This window comes from Synchiropus splendidus, chromosome 10, assembly GCF_027744825.2.
Source record: "Synchiropus splendidus isolate RoL2022-P1 chromosome 10, RoL_Sspl_1.0, whole genome shotgun sequence".
Lineage (NCBI taxonomy): Eukaryota > Metazoa > Chordata > Actinopteri > Syngnathiformes > Callionymidae > Synchiropus > Synchiropus splendidus.
The window spans coordinates 3,929,958-3,944,393 of record NC_071343.1 but is presented as its reverse complement, the minus strand read 5'-3'; the positions used below and the strand labels follow the sequence as shown (position 1 = coordinate 3,944,393).

The 14,436-nt window shown below is 46.8% G+C and overlaps 1 protein-coding gene across 1 annotated transcript; it reads right to left on the bottom strand.

Moving 5' to 3' along the window:
• Positions 1–869: 869 nt before the first annotated feature.
• sox1a (SRY-box transcription factor 1a) lies at positions 870–12,871 on the bottom strand. Its single transcript, XM_053877832.1, has 3 exons — positions 11,549–12,871; positions 8,641–8,684; positions 870–1,153 (listed from the first exon to the last, which is right to left on the bottom strand). The coding sequence occupies exons 1-2, from the start codon at positions 12,374–12,376 to the stop codon at positions 8,664–8,666; spliced, it is 849 nt and encodes a 282-aa protein (XP_053733807.1). The 5' UTR covers positions 12,377–12,871; the 3' UTR covers positions 870–1,153; positions 8,641–8,663.
• Positions 12,872–14,436: the final 1,565 nt, after the last annotated feature.

Here is a 14,436-nt window from a genome sequence, read left to right as displayed (position 1 = left end):
ACAATTCAAGAACTCGACAAATGCGATGTTTGTTTTCGACAAGAGTTTGAGATTGAGACTGAAGGCCGTCTTCCTACTTTTCAAAAAAACACCAGGTGATCAGTTTTGTGGACAGGAAGATTCTCAGAGGTCTGGACATCTTCTCTTCAACTGCTGCCCCCTCGACCCCACCTTGTCAAATGTGTCAAAGTCCTGATGTGTTGATTCTAAATCGATTAAATGATCATGAATCCTGGGGTTCTAGTTTCGTAATTTATGGTATTGAAGCTTATTTTAGAATATCTATGGATTTATGCTGCTCATGATGCTGTTGTTTTGTGTCATTATCTGCTACGTTTTATTTTGTACTACAGGGTGACGCCCTATTGCGCCTCCAACGGTCGCTGACATGATGTGGCCAGAGGAGGCGCTACAGCGCATCAGCTCGCTGAACTCAAACACATCTTTTCCCCAGAATGATTGTATTTCAAGCTTGTCACTCAGCTGTGGAAGTTGACTCCATCTTGATGAGATGATCCTGAAGACCTGCCTCCCTCAGTCAGCACGGCGACACCTCCTGAGTCTCCTCGAATGGTCAGGACCACACTGATGAAGGAGGCCTGAGCTTCACGGAGCATCTCTGGGTCACTGGGACAGAGGAGCAGAAGCATCTCTGGGAGAAGGTTGAAGCTTCGGTCTGGGCTCCTCGGGGCCCGCTCGAACAGCTCATTAGAATCGCTCGCTGCTGTCCAAATATTCATTACAGGCATTCGGCTGGATTTGACAAAATACAGTGGCTTCTTGGAAAACATGCCAAGCGGAGGACTTAGAGTATTAAGACAGTGGATCTGGCTGCGGTGAAAGAGAATGGAGGGGGGTTGAGGGGGGTGTTGTACAGACTCTTTATTCCAGTTTACTTTGAGAGGAAAGACGTGGCGCTGCAGCCGCAGCCTCAGGTAAGACACATTAAAAACAGGCGTCCACACAAGCGCGACACCTTGATAGCAAACATCCAGCCACAGAGAAATTCAGGATTATCACAGACATTATCCAAAACAACTTTTTTTTTTTTGCCCACAGCAGCAATTCTCCCGTGTTTTCAGTAATGACGGCAGAGCGGCGGCGGAGAGCGGCGTCTCTATTCTCTCCACGTCTGCTGGTGATGGACGCGTCGCTGGAAGACACAGATGAGAGACAGTGAGACTGGGGGGTGGGGGGCCGGGGGGAGGATCAAGTGTCAACAGTGCTGAAGAACAAACTTCAGGAGCTCGATGAAGAAAACAACCATGGGATGGAAGAGTTATATTCAGGAAAACTCCCGGGAATATTTTGGCAAAATAACTGTCAAGTACATCAGTAAATACAAAGCCGTTTTTAGCCAAAAGAGAATGATGAGAAATCGTTTTCAACTTCAGAGTGAGGTCACTTCCACCTGAGAGAGCTGAGCCAAAAGGCAAAGCTCTGGATTTCAACCTACGATCTTACTCACAAGCTCTGTCCCTTGGTTCTACTTCCCTTCCAGGTGAGGTGCTCGGTCATCCAGGAGAGACGCGAAGCAGAACCGACGCTCCTCCAAATCCAGAGAGGTCAGTGGATGTTTTTGGGGGGATTGTGGTGGAGGGCGAGTGCGAGGGGCGGGGGAGGGTCACTCAATCAGGTGGTATTGCCGGCGCCTCTTTGCTGCAGGCGCTGCCCCCTCGACCAGAGAGAGGCAGTGGAAACTGAATGGATGAAGATCAGTCTTCATATGATGTTCTCAGGGCTGCTAAAGACCTAGAGTGGCCGTAGCTTGACCCAAGTAACTTGACCCAATAACCACTGCACTTCCGTGCTGTGGCGGCCATGCTCAATGTCTAAAGTACAATTTTCAAAAACACTTCTTTAGGTCTGTATAACTTCACCAAGCACTGAAAAAGACTCCACATCTAGGCTGAGGAGACTTGCCACTCTAACATAGAGATACACGACCTCAAAGACAAGAAGAATCCCAGGATGAAAATGTATTTCAATTCACTTTCTCAGCTTCTGGCTTGAAACAAAAGAGGAGTTCAAAATAGTCAACGGCAGAATTCCGGCAGTGAGTTAAAGTCGCCTGTCCAGGATGCTCCCCAGCCTCCACCCCGACTCTCAGGAGGAGCCTTCAGCTCTTCAGACAGAAGTGGAAGACAACAACTGAATCAAAGATGCGATTTTCTTCCTGCTGGTGGTCACGCCTTCAAGTGAGCGCGGAAATTTGGTGGCTAAAACTAACCTGGCGAATCATGAATCACGACAAGCCTAAAAGCAAAGATACTCAGTTCAAAATGAAAACAGAGTGAACACACACACACACACAGGTTTGTCGCACCATCTTTGTGGGGACTGCTCATCGCCATAACCCAGAGGCGGGCAATTCAGTTTCCTAAAGGGCCACGATTGAAACCGTAACGGTTGTGAGGAGCCGTCATGAAAAAAAAGACAGCGATGACTACAAAACATGACGGAAAAATACCCCAAATATATACTTAACTAAGTAACAAAACTAACCTAAAAAGATGAAATGTAAGTAAGGATATTAAGAACTGTAAATATGCCATGAAGCCTACTGAAATTTTGCATTTTATATGCATTTAATGTGAAAATAAATCAACATAACTATGGACCAGACATTTAAGATAAAAAGGCAAATTATTTCAAAAATATTTTCAATATTCCTTCAATGTATTTTGAGGAACAAGAAAAACACACAAAAATGAAAAGAATATATAGTCATATATATGTATTTACAGCTGAAGTGGTGGTGGTGGTGGTGACTAAAAGAGAAAGATAAAAAAAAACCAGAAAAATTACAACATATCAGTTATAGTTTTAGTCTGACATCAAAAAGGCCACGAAAATACAGGTATCAGGCTGCATATGGTCCCCGGGCCGCACTTTGCCCAGGTCTGCCATAACCCTTTCCCCAGCCTCTCACCCTATACCAAACCATCCGAACCAGAAACTGAACCAAACTTACACCACGTTATTTTGGAAGATAACATCCTGAAATTGAGGCTGAACCTTGTGTGTTTTCCACAAAACTGGACCTCACTAGAATAGAGATGGACAGATAGCCGACAACAATCTGGAAACAAATGGATCAGCGTTGGCGCCACTAACAACCTGTTGGACACGACATCCTTCACAGGCTCCAATCTGAGGCCGATCTTAACCAGTTTGTTGATCCCATGACCCTGCCGGGTTCAAAGGTCATCCCCTTTAGACTGCTATCAATGCGCTGCAGGTTGCAGGAGAAACCATAAAACTGCTGTTTCTTATCTGAACTTTTTGACCCCTCATTAACCCCCCATCGCCACGGCGACAGAGAATCATCGCCCAGCACCGAGGAGGAGGAGGAATCTCTTACAGCATCTGGTGGCTTTTATGAAGGTGTGTTTGCGGGGCGGTGGTGTGGCGCCAGCGCTGTATTGAGTGAATTGTCAGTAAGGTGGTCTTGTTTCTGTGTGTTCACAGCTACAATCAGCTTCTCTGTGAGCGGCACTTGTGTTTGATTCAAATTCAAATCAGCGAGCTTGACTCATGCCCATCACGCCGTGTTCTGGATGGAGGTATCATTCAGGGAATACTCTACAGTCATTTACAGGGAGGGAAGATCCCATAAAGGTCTGCTACGTCGTCGTGGTGGTGAGAAGAAAGTCCTTCAGATTTGTCAGAAGGAGCAACATGAACCTGAACTGGGCTGATGTGAGTGAATCACGCTGCCGGACGTCAACACAGCCAATCTCACACAAACCTTGCCTATCCTGGTGTCTCGTACTCTGCTTGCAGCTCAGTGGAGTGGGCTGGTGGTGAGGTCAGGACTGCAGACTCTTGGTACCAGTGGGTCTCTCTGCAGTCTCCCTCTGGTTAATGCTATGAGACAACTCATGCTAGCACCTCCTTATGTGCTTGTTTTCACTCGCACAAATGTGACCTGGGTGGTCGGATTCCAGTGGAAGGCACGAGATGCCGCTCAAGGCGCCATCGGTACTGCCCAAATCTGCCTGCTGTATTGTCTGGACTATCGCAGGAAAACAAGCAGGAAAACAAACCGTATCATAGAAATGGATGTGTATATGGTGGTATTGGTGTCAAAAATCCCAAAGAGAAAGAATACAAAAACAAAGTGACGGAACAATGTTGCTGCTCACAGAACTAAAGTTCCCATGTAACTGCCCGGTCACCTGAAGGGACGGACCGGGTGAGATCAGCTGCAGATGAGTGATATTTATTTACTTCTCAGGAGTAAAGTCCTGTATTTTCACTGTCATATCCGTCTTTTGCTTCTGTGTCTCAGCTGACTGGCTTCTTGGCTAAGTTCCGTGCCACTTCAGTGGAAGATCCTTCGTGGTGTTACCGCTTCATGCAATGGAATTTGGAAAATTTTCTTCCTTCATGATGCAGTTTTTTACAGGTGCAATTTGTCCGAAAAATTAAAAAAAAAAAAAATGCTTTGAACAGGGAAAAAAGAGTGGTGTAAAACAACTATAAAGAGCAAAAACTACTGCGTATAAGAGCAACTGTTCAGGCTCAATCAGCTACTGTGGTGGATAAACCCAGCGCTCTGTGAGTCACTCGACGCTGCAGTGAACTGCGGACGTCTCCGGGGCGACCCCTACTTCTCACCACGAGTAGTGGAGATAAGCTCCAGCCGCATCAGGGAGGAAAATGAACAAATGAGTCGGTGATTGTAGGAGCACCAGTCACACTGACATGAAGCTGTAAGTATAGAACTATAGAATCTAAGTGATGCGTTTACTGTCCAAAAACTACGGTCCAGAAGACGTCGTTCTTGAAGCAGCGCCGTCGCTGAAGCTCTCGAGTTTGAAAATAAAAAGTTTGCAGCGGAGAGGAAGCAGAATGGCGTGTGAAGGCAGATGGCAGCTTGTGTTTGGAGAGAGTCTGAGTTCATTTGTCAAATCCGTGGAGAATTCCTCTGAAGGAACCTCGTGTCATTCTCCCTGTGATTTAATCACCATGCATGGCGGCGCCTCTAAAACCTGGAGCCGCGATCGGTGGTGCGCATCTGTCGCTGCGCCTGCAGGCCAAGTCAGACGTCATTGATAACCGGAGGATCAGATGTTGGTACAGTCTTCCTCCACAGGCAGCCACACTGACACTCCACTGATGAATATGTGTTTTAATCGAGTTGTTTACGTGCACTTTCATCAACGCCTCAGTACTTGAGGCGCCTTTCAGGAGATTAAGAGCAAAAGCATCCAAATAACAAGCGTTTTGTTCGACGCTGCACACTTAACCTCAGCTGCTGCTGCGAGGATTGACTTGATATGTTACACCATTTATGTTTTAAGCCCCTGAATCAGACGGTCCGGTTTCTCTGGGGATGAGAGCGCGGCTTGAATGTTTACACACCTGACGGGGCCACAGACAGGCTTCGGATAAACAACCCTCCGCCTGCCTCAAGGTCAATGCCACCGTCCGCAGATAACAGTTTCCTGATAGAGAAGCAAACATTCCTCCTTCACTCTCAGCAATTGCGTCATTCAGCAGCCCGGAAACGTGAGCGCTTGACAGGGGAAGTGACGCGGCTACATGCAGACGCCGACAGATGCGGGTGGAACCCCAGGACAAGGTCCCTGTGAGTACAACCGTTACAACTTACCCAGAGGTTCCTGGCATTTGTTCTCCCTGTCAGCACTCCGGTTTCCTCCCACAGTCAAATACGGTACAGAACCTGTTCACTGTTGGGAAATTTCTGTAGATTATGGTTTGTATTTGTGTTTTTTTCAGTTAAGTTTTACTTTTTTCAGATTATTCTATTTGTACGTTTTTTTTTTCCTTTGATGTTAATGTTTCTGTTTCAACAGTGTTGTGTCGCTTATGAATTCAATGTTTATGTTTGCCTTTAATGACTCTCTCTCACAGCAACTGAAATTTAGCTTAAAAGATAAAGTCTTGAAAGGCCCTGGGTGGTTGTCTTGGTGTGACCTGGGATGTAATCGAGGGTGTACGCTGCCTCTCGTCCTTAGTCGGGGCCATAACCTCTGTCCTCCTGGGACCCCACTCAAGGGGTTTTCACACCATGAGCGGTGTCAGGTCAAAGTCTGCTTGGCTCAGAAGATGTGAACACAAATGAACTGGGCTTCGGCCCCGGACATGGGAGGTGGGTTTTGTGGCTCCTCCAGCAGGGGCACAGTGGGACTGTGGAATTTCGACGAAGCAACTCGGCTCAAGAAGCAGGAAATGACTCGGCTGTAGATAAGTTTGATGGCCACTTGAACTAGACACACCAGGTCACTGAGGATTTCAACAACATCACTACTGCCACTGCTACGCCGAGCTGTCCTCTCTCTTGTAGAATTCGTCACTCTAGAGTGACGGTTTTATAATAATGCGACATTTGTCAGGCACTTTTGAGAATGCTGTTTTACCCACACTGCCCCCAGCAGGTCAGACGAAGTACACACGAAGCAACACAGTGTGATGTGAAAAACTGGCTCATACAAACATCACTAGAGCTTCAGCTGTTGCAGTGCATTATGGGGTACACTAACATTTGACTTGATGAAATTCCTCCTCTTTGGGCTTGGAGGACGAAAGCAGCCGCACACAGCAGCCTCCAAACCTGTGTGGTCTTCCAACACCGCCGTGTTTTTCATCGCCAGTGTCCCCCTCACACCTGCTCCCAGGTCCCGGCAGAAACCCACTGGGGCTTGTAATCGCCTTTGTGGGAGCCACTGACTGAAACTTCCCAGCCGCTGAATGCTGCTCAGCGTGGGGCTGCTCTCCAAAGCAAGGCCGCTGCCAAATTCCTCCAGTGGAGCTCCACAATCGCTCCCTCACAGAGCCGCTGCGCCCGCGAGCGTCGGGGTTCGGCTTGGATGTGCCGGGTTTATCTTTTTAAAAGTTGCTGTTTGATATTTAGCTACAAACAGAGACGACAGCGTCGGGTGAGTGAAGCGTCAGCGTGAAACAATGAGCTGTCGTGAAGCCAGCGGAGAGGACACCTGCTTCAATGACTTGACACTTGTTTGAAAGACTTGGGGAGAAGTTTGAACATGAACATGGGCTGTTCAAAAGCATAAAGGTAGGTTAAAGTGGGTTCATTCAAATCACAAATTATTTTTAAAAAATAAGCCACAACTGGGAAAGAAGGCAGCTCCTTTCCACCCCAATATCCCCATCCATTCAATTCAATAAACACATACTTTTAGCACTTGAATCATCACTGTTATCATCAATGTAAGGTCAAATTCAAAACAGCGTATTTGGACAGCAGGTGGCAGTAGCATTCCAGAGCTCACAGTAAACACAGTAACATGGTAAACGAAGAAGAAAACTGGTGCTCCAGCCTAACTTCCACCCCGGATTCATGGCTCCAGACCCACTCTGGACACCATCACATGCTCCTGAAGATGGCCTTGAAATCCGCCCGTCTGTTTTAAGTTACAGAAAACAGACCAAGCTTTACCATCCACTGGTGGTCATGTGGTCACGTGACTCCTGCCCCTGCTCTGCTCAACACCAGCCCTGACCAACGGATATTTAGGCTCCTGTAATTCACCTCTTGCCTTTCAAAAGTAGCAACGTTCATGTCATCACAGCTGTCACAGGCTCAGGCTGCCAAGGTGAGGGTGAGGTCGGGTTCATCGTAAATGTTAGGTTTTCTTTTGGATTTAAACTCCAGCTTCACATAGCAATCAAACCTTTGGTGGACCTAAAGTGCTTCATTTCTCAGAGTTGGACTGTTGGACCAGGGAAAAGGAGAAGTGAAGAGGACAGGTGTGAGGAGGGACGAGGGTCAATAGGGAAAACAGGAGGACTAGCAGAGGCAACTTAGGTGGGAGGTGCTCCTCAGCTTTCTTAGAAACATAAAGAAGGTGATGTAAACTGGTCAAAACTTGTCAGACTGTTTGCCGCCTCACTAGACTTACGTACTTTAAAATCCATAATCCAGCAACAGCTTGCCGTGTTGCTGCCTCCATACCTTTCCAGATTTTTCACGCCAATATTTTGAAAATGACCACATGACATTTCATTTCGCTGACTGTGTCCATGAAGCGGCCTCACTGAGGCGCCTATCTCAGCAGCCCGCCTTGTTTTGGCGTGTAAGACAGCCCACGGTGTCAGGTAAGTCTTGTAAGCACCAGAGGAAGCTTGCTATTGTGCTGACTCCTCCTCTGGTGAAAGGGAGGGAATGTATGGGAGGCTTTTATTTTACGTTAATATGCAGTTTTGGTGGACGGCCTGGGGACTGCTGAGAGCTACTCCCCTGGATGATCGGGGTTTGACTTGGCAGAGGAACGTCTGGGCCTCTTCACTTTAGTTGCTGCCCCCACGACCAGATAATTGGATAACAGTGGACGAATGAATCTGGCTGAGGGAATTAAATCAAAACATCACCACATCGGGGCAAAATAAACATCTAGCTGAGTGTGTAACATGTAGATCATAGTGTGAGGAAAGCATCCAAAACGCGCGCGCCAGTCTCATCATTAAAGGCGTGTGACATCAACTTATTTTAACGTGGCATTGACGAAGAAGCGTCAAAAGCTTCGTCCTAAAGACTAGCCTGATCTTCACTGCCTTTCATCTGTATCCTACAGAGCGCCGGGATAACTTTGGCCCGTGGTTCCGATTTGTAGCAGAAAGGACGGCATGTTTGTTTGAATCAAATCTCACCTCGTGCTGTCCCTCTGGAGACTCTATTCCCAATACACAGAAATCTGAAACATAACAAAAAAGAAAAGCAGAACAGACGTTTTTCGGGGGCAAAATCATGAAGCAAAATTTCCACAACTTTTCCCGTCACAATCTGAGCTGCGTTTTCGGCGCATGTTTGTTCCCGGCGTGTGCGTGGAAGCTGTGGGTAGATGGAGCAGCAGCACTGCAGGATTAAGAGGCAGCAAGATTGTTAAACATGTCAACGTGTAATTGCACGATAAGGCCCTTCCGAGGAATTCATTGGCCCCGTTGCTTTCTCTATTCCGCGCTAATCTCGCCCGGCACATTCGCTCTGTGCAATCTGTCTCCATAATCTTCTGTGACAGAGCAGGCGACGAGAGCAGCCTGCTTGCTGGCTTTTTTGGGGGGGGAAAGGGAGGAGGGGGTGCGGAGAAAATATGCAGAGGCGTGATAAAGTGACGCTAATTATCCCCATTTAGGACAGCGAGTGCAAGGGATCGGGGCTTTGCAGGGACCGGGAGCGCGCCGGAGCCGCGGCGCGGAATATATATACAAGATAAGCGCGGTGGCGAGATTTATTGGCTGGTCAGTCGAGCACACGCACACACACATTTACAGGCAGACAATCACCCCGTCTTACACCCTACACTTACCCCTCATCCACCTCAAGGTGTCATTTATTCGGGTTAAATTTGGCAGAACGCGGCTCTTTGAGGCGGCCGATGCGCCGTGACGCGCTCCGCCTTTGCGCGCTTTCACACTTAATCCGCATCTCTTCACATGCACAGATAAGAGACGTGACCGCGCGGAGATGCCTCCGTAGATGTTTCCTTGGGGTGTGCTCCTTCTTAAAAATGGATTTTTAAACTCATTTCACGACATTGTTCGTGATTACTGCGCAGCCAGAGGCCTCGCACTTTTTCCTCCCGACACTTTTTTTTCTGCCATTAATTGATTTCTATAAACACCTTAATTAGGGCAGAATGTTTTAACATTTGCATGAGAATCACAGGATCCGGTCGCAGAATTCACAATGAAATCAATAATAAATATAGAGTCCGTCTCCCACGTCAGGTTCGAATCCCGTTCCAACCGTGTCTGGGTGGTGAAGTGAAAGAGCGCACACCGTATAGAAGCGCATCCTCTGACATGATCCCGCAGAAGTACTGTCAGAATTTCATTCAATCTTAAATTTCACCGGAATATTTTCCAAAGTCCAGTGAACCTTCTCAACATGACATTGATAAGAAGCAAAGTATTTGCAAAAAAATATTTCCAACTAGATATAGAAGAGCCATTTCAAGATTACATTAGAAATAAATAAAAGATAGAAAATATATATAAAACATGGACACCACTTAAGACAAATCGCTTGCGAATGAATAAAAAAATCTTAATCCGTTAATTCTGTTGTACTCTATTATGTTTTGCAAAATTAAGTACAGTCAAATATATATTTTTTAAAAACATTATAAAGATATAATATGCAGCCAATAAATAAAAGTTCATGTAGAGCACTAACAGGCCGCGTGAATTTAGAAAGCTGCTATTTTTTTATGAGAACAGCTTTAAATGTATTTATTGACAATTAATAATTAATGTGTCCATCATTTATCTTTTATCCACATCGAAAAGATCTTACGCTTAAAAAACTCTTCATAATATCCTTATGTTCTAATGACGAATAAAAACAAGAAAAAATATTAACAATATTTCGAACTTGATTTTTCATTTGCGTTCAACTCCTCACATTTTTTTTTTCTTTGTCATTTAACAAAATCAGTTTTAGATTATTACGAACTGTGTCAGAAAAACAACTCTACGGGTACAAAATTGCAATTATGGTATTCTGAGTGATAAAATGTGATATTTATAATAATGGCTTTCTCCGTCTTTAACAGGTGGTTCATCACTTCAGGCCTTCGCGTGTGTCCAAAAACACGCTCGCACAAAATATTACCCCCGAGTCAGAAGGCCGCGCCATCAACACACTTATAAATGTTTTATGACTTCATATATAAATTTCAAATAGAGTTTAAATCGGGCTTCCGAGACTGCGTCGTCACACAAGTTAAACCCCTTCCACACGGGCCTACGAGGCTGCGCTTTTACGCACAATTACGCAGCAACAATACGCCTATTAAAAATGTCTGAAAATCACAGGCCGAGTTTTTTCCGCGTCATGTATCAACCGCGTCACAACTCTAGCCAGCAGATCCATAAAAATAAATCAATTTAAGACGGTGGGCTTAAGAATGAAAGCAACATTTGTGAAATTTATTTATGTCTTCATTGCAATGTCAAGAGCTTTTCACCTGCAGAAAAGCACATAAGTTACAACAGCCCGTCATCCTTTTTCAAATATTAAAATTATTCACAATTTACAATAATTAGTGTTACATTAAAGAATTAAGACACAGGCTTCTGCAAATGAACACAAAAGTAACCCCAAGTTTCTTTTAAAGCACTTTCCTCATCATGATTATGACACGTTTATCTCGAGAAGAGTCCCCAAATGATAAGGTTTGGAAAAGACAACACAAGAACCAATATTTGTGTCCCCCAAAAAAAGAAAACGATGACGAGATGATTTTTGCTATTTATACCCTCATTTACAATAAACATTCTGTACAAAATGCAGGTAGTTCTCGGGAGCGGGGTGATTTAGAAAAGAGGTAAATATTTGGTTATGTGTTCGTTTGCAGTTTTCCCTCTAAATGTGTGTTAGCGGGACCGTCCCGTTGACTCCGGCCGCGGCGCTCTGGTAGTGCTGCGGGAGGCCGTGGAGTCTACTCTGCATGTTGGGGTCCGCGGCTTCTCCGGTGGGTAAATACATGCTTATCATCTCCCTCAAGTCCCCGGGACAAGGGCCCCGAGTGTGTGTGCTGCTGACGGGGGGGCTTACACTCGGCTCCGACTTCACCAGCGACCCTAACGTCCCCATGGCGGCCGAGGAGGAGACGCCGGAGCTCTGGTGCTGCGTGTAGCCGATGCCTCCGTATCCGGACGGTGACGCGTTCATGTAGCTCTGAGAGTTCGAGATGGGGCTGTACTGCAGCGTGGTCATGTCGTAGCGGTGCATGGGCTGCGGGTTGTGGGAGTGGTGGTGGTGCGGATGGTGGTGGTGGTGGTGGTGGTGCGTCCCGGAGCCCGGGTGCTGGCCGAAGGCGAGCTGCGCCTCCTGCATCATCGCCGCGGCCGCCGCCGCCGCCGCCACCTGGCCCGAGTACGCGCCGTTGGCCCAGCCGTTCATGTGCGCGTAGCCGGTGCCGGCGGAGCCTCCGTGACCCCCGGGGCTCTCCAGCCTCTGTCCGACCCCGGAGGAGTTCATGCCCCCGCTGGGGCCAGAGAGCAGCCCGCCCGCCAGCGAGTACTTGTCCTTCTTCAGCAGCGTCTTGGTCTTCCTCCGGGGCCGGTACTTGTAATCCGGGTGCTCCTTCATGTGCATGGCGCGCAGCCGCTTCGCCTCGTCGATGAAGGGACGCTTCTCCGCCTCGGACATCACCTTCCACTCGGCGCCCAGGCGCTTGCTGATCTCGGAGTTGTGCATCTTGGGGTTCTCCTGCGCCATCTTCCTCCGCTGGCCGCGGGACCAAACCATGAAGGCGTTCATCGGTCTCTTCACGCGCTCCTGGCTCGCTTTGGAGCCGCCGTTCGGCCCGGTTTGCCCCGTGGCCGTGTTTGTTTGGGGGCCAGGGGAATGGAGGTCAGTCTCCATCATCATGCTATACATTCACCCGGATTTCAAAACTTCACCACCAGCAGAGAAAAATAAAAGTCTTTCAGGTCTGGTGCGCGCGGGACGGCTGGGTTCAAACCACAGACGAAATTATTCCCCAAAATGTGTAGTTGTCCAAAAAAAATGGAGACAGACTTTCACTGCAGACTTCCACATCCACTGTGACAGAATGCGCCTTTGAGCCACTTTCGCTGCTGTCGGAGTTGGGAAGTTGGTAAAAGCGGCGGCCATGTGATGCGCAATGACAGCGGTTAAATGAGCCACCAGCAGCCAATCACGCGGCAGCAGCGCGCCTTATTTGCATGGCGCTTGGTCACGTGACGAGCGGAGGAGGAGGAGGGGGAGAGGAGGACGAGGCGGGGGAGAGAAGGGCCCGTCCCACAAATAGCAACAAGATATTTGAAAACGTCCAAATTCGACAACTGCTCAACAAAAACAAAATCCTCGCGCTTTGACAGGTTCTTCTTGGACACTTCTGCGCCCTTGTCTCACCTCTCAGACAAACACCAGGACCAACCACAAACACATGAAACACCGCCAACCATCTGGGGTCAGCAACCCCGTCCCGGCGAGCAAGGGTCACAGCCGGGTGATTTACACCACCATCAGATGTCCCCTCATTGCTCGCGTGTCTGGACAGCGTTCTAAATTTATTATCATATTAATATTATCAAACAGTTGATGAAAAGTTTGGTCGGCAACTATGGGAATCGAAATTGGAAAACTCTACAAGGTGTAATTCCAAACCCGACCGCCAGGAATCACGTGAAAGTTAATTGCAATCACGTGACAGGATGACTTGAAATGGACCATTGCTTCTCACGGTGATAAATGATGTTTTCCACGACAAGACTCACAAGAGAGTAGACAAAAATGTACACCCTGAACGCACCACGAAAAAAATAAAGTACATTAAAATTAAAAAACCCAAACAGTCAATATTGGCACCTGTACTACATTAACTAAATACATACGTGAGTACTGAAATAAAACTGTCCAACATGATGTGAGGAAAATGTTTCACCAACAGCATCCATCACCACAATGGACATTTAATTCTGATTATTTTTTGAAAACAGCAGAGAAATAAACGACAAGGAGAAAAACACTATAATCGATTACTCTCATTTTAATTGGCATAAAAAAATAAAAAGTGTGGTGGTGCGTTCAAGTACTCCTTGAAAAGATATGCAAAACTAATACACTGAATTTTGATGGTTCCACTTTTAGCATCACTTGTTGGCACCTGAACACATCACTAAAGAGTCAATAGAAATTCAGAAATCATACTACATTTTGTATAAAGAAAACTTAATACATTTCTATAACATTTTAAGACTATAGAAGCAAAAATGTGTTTTACTAAATATTAAATTCGTGGGTAGAAAAGGTCTGACTGAATTGTGCACTAAAGTTTCATATAAACGCCGAGAAATGACAAATAAAAGACAAACGCTCCCCACGCGTGAGTAAAAACAAAGAGGCACAGAGTTGCACCTGGAGTCGTCTGCGCAAAGCAAAGTTGCACACCTTCAAGTGGAGCGCCAGGAGGGTATCCACGCGCACGGATGTCACAGCTGACCTCCCGCCAAAAGCCCAATCAGGCTCTAATTGAAAAGGAAAACCAAACAGCGCTACCCGCAGCGCCACTAACGATTTAATCATTCTGTCGTCCGCCGCCGTTGCTCTTCTAATTAGACAGGAGCTGGATGTGCGGTGCGTTCAGGGCCGGAGGGGAGTGGGATCCTCCACGCGGTGTCACAACGGTCAGAGAATGACTCCGCATGCACGCGAAAGATGACGTCTCACCCACGAGCAGGCGTCACGAAAATCCCATCGCAAGGACACATTTAATAAATAAAAAAATACAATTGTGTTTAAAAAAAAAGTAAATATAAGAGGTGAAAGAATCAAAATGTAAATGGCTAGGATCGGTCCGTCTTCCCAGTGACACTAGGACCCTGGTGGTCGGTGTTTATCCCCCGTGTCAGCCCCATCACTCACTCCTCTTTTAACAAACCTCTTCTTTTGTGCGGCCTCTGCAACAGGATGTG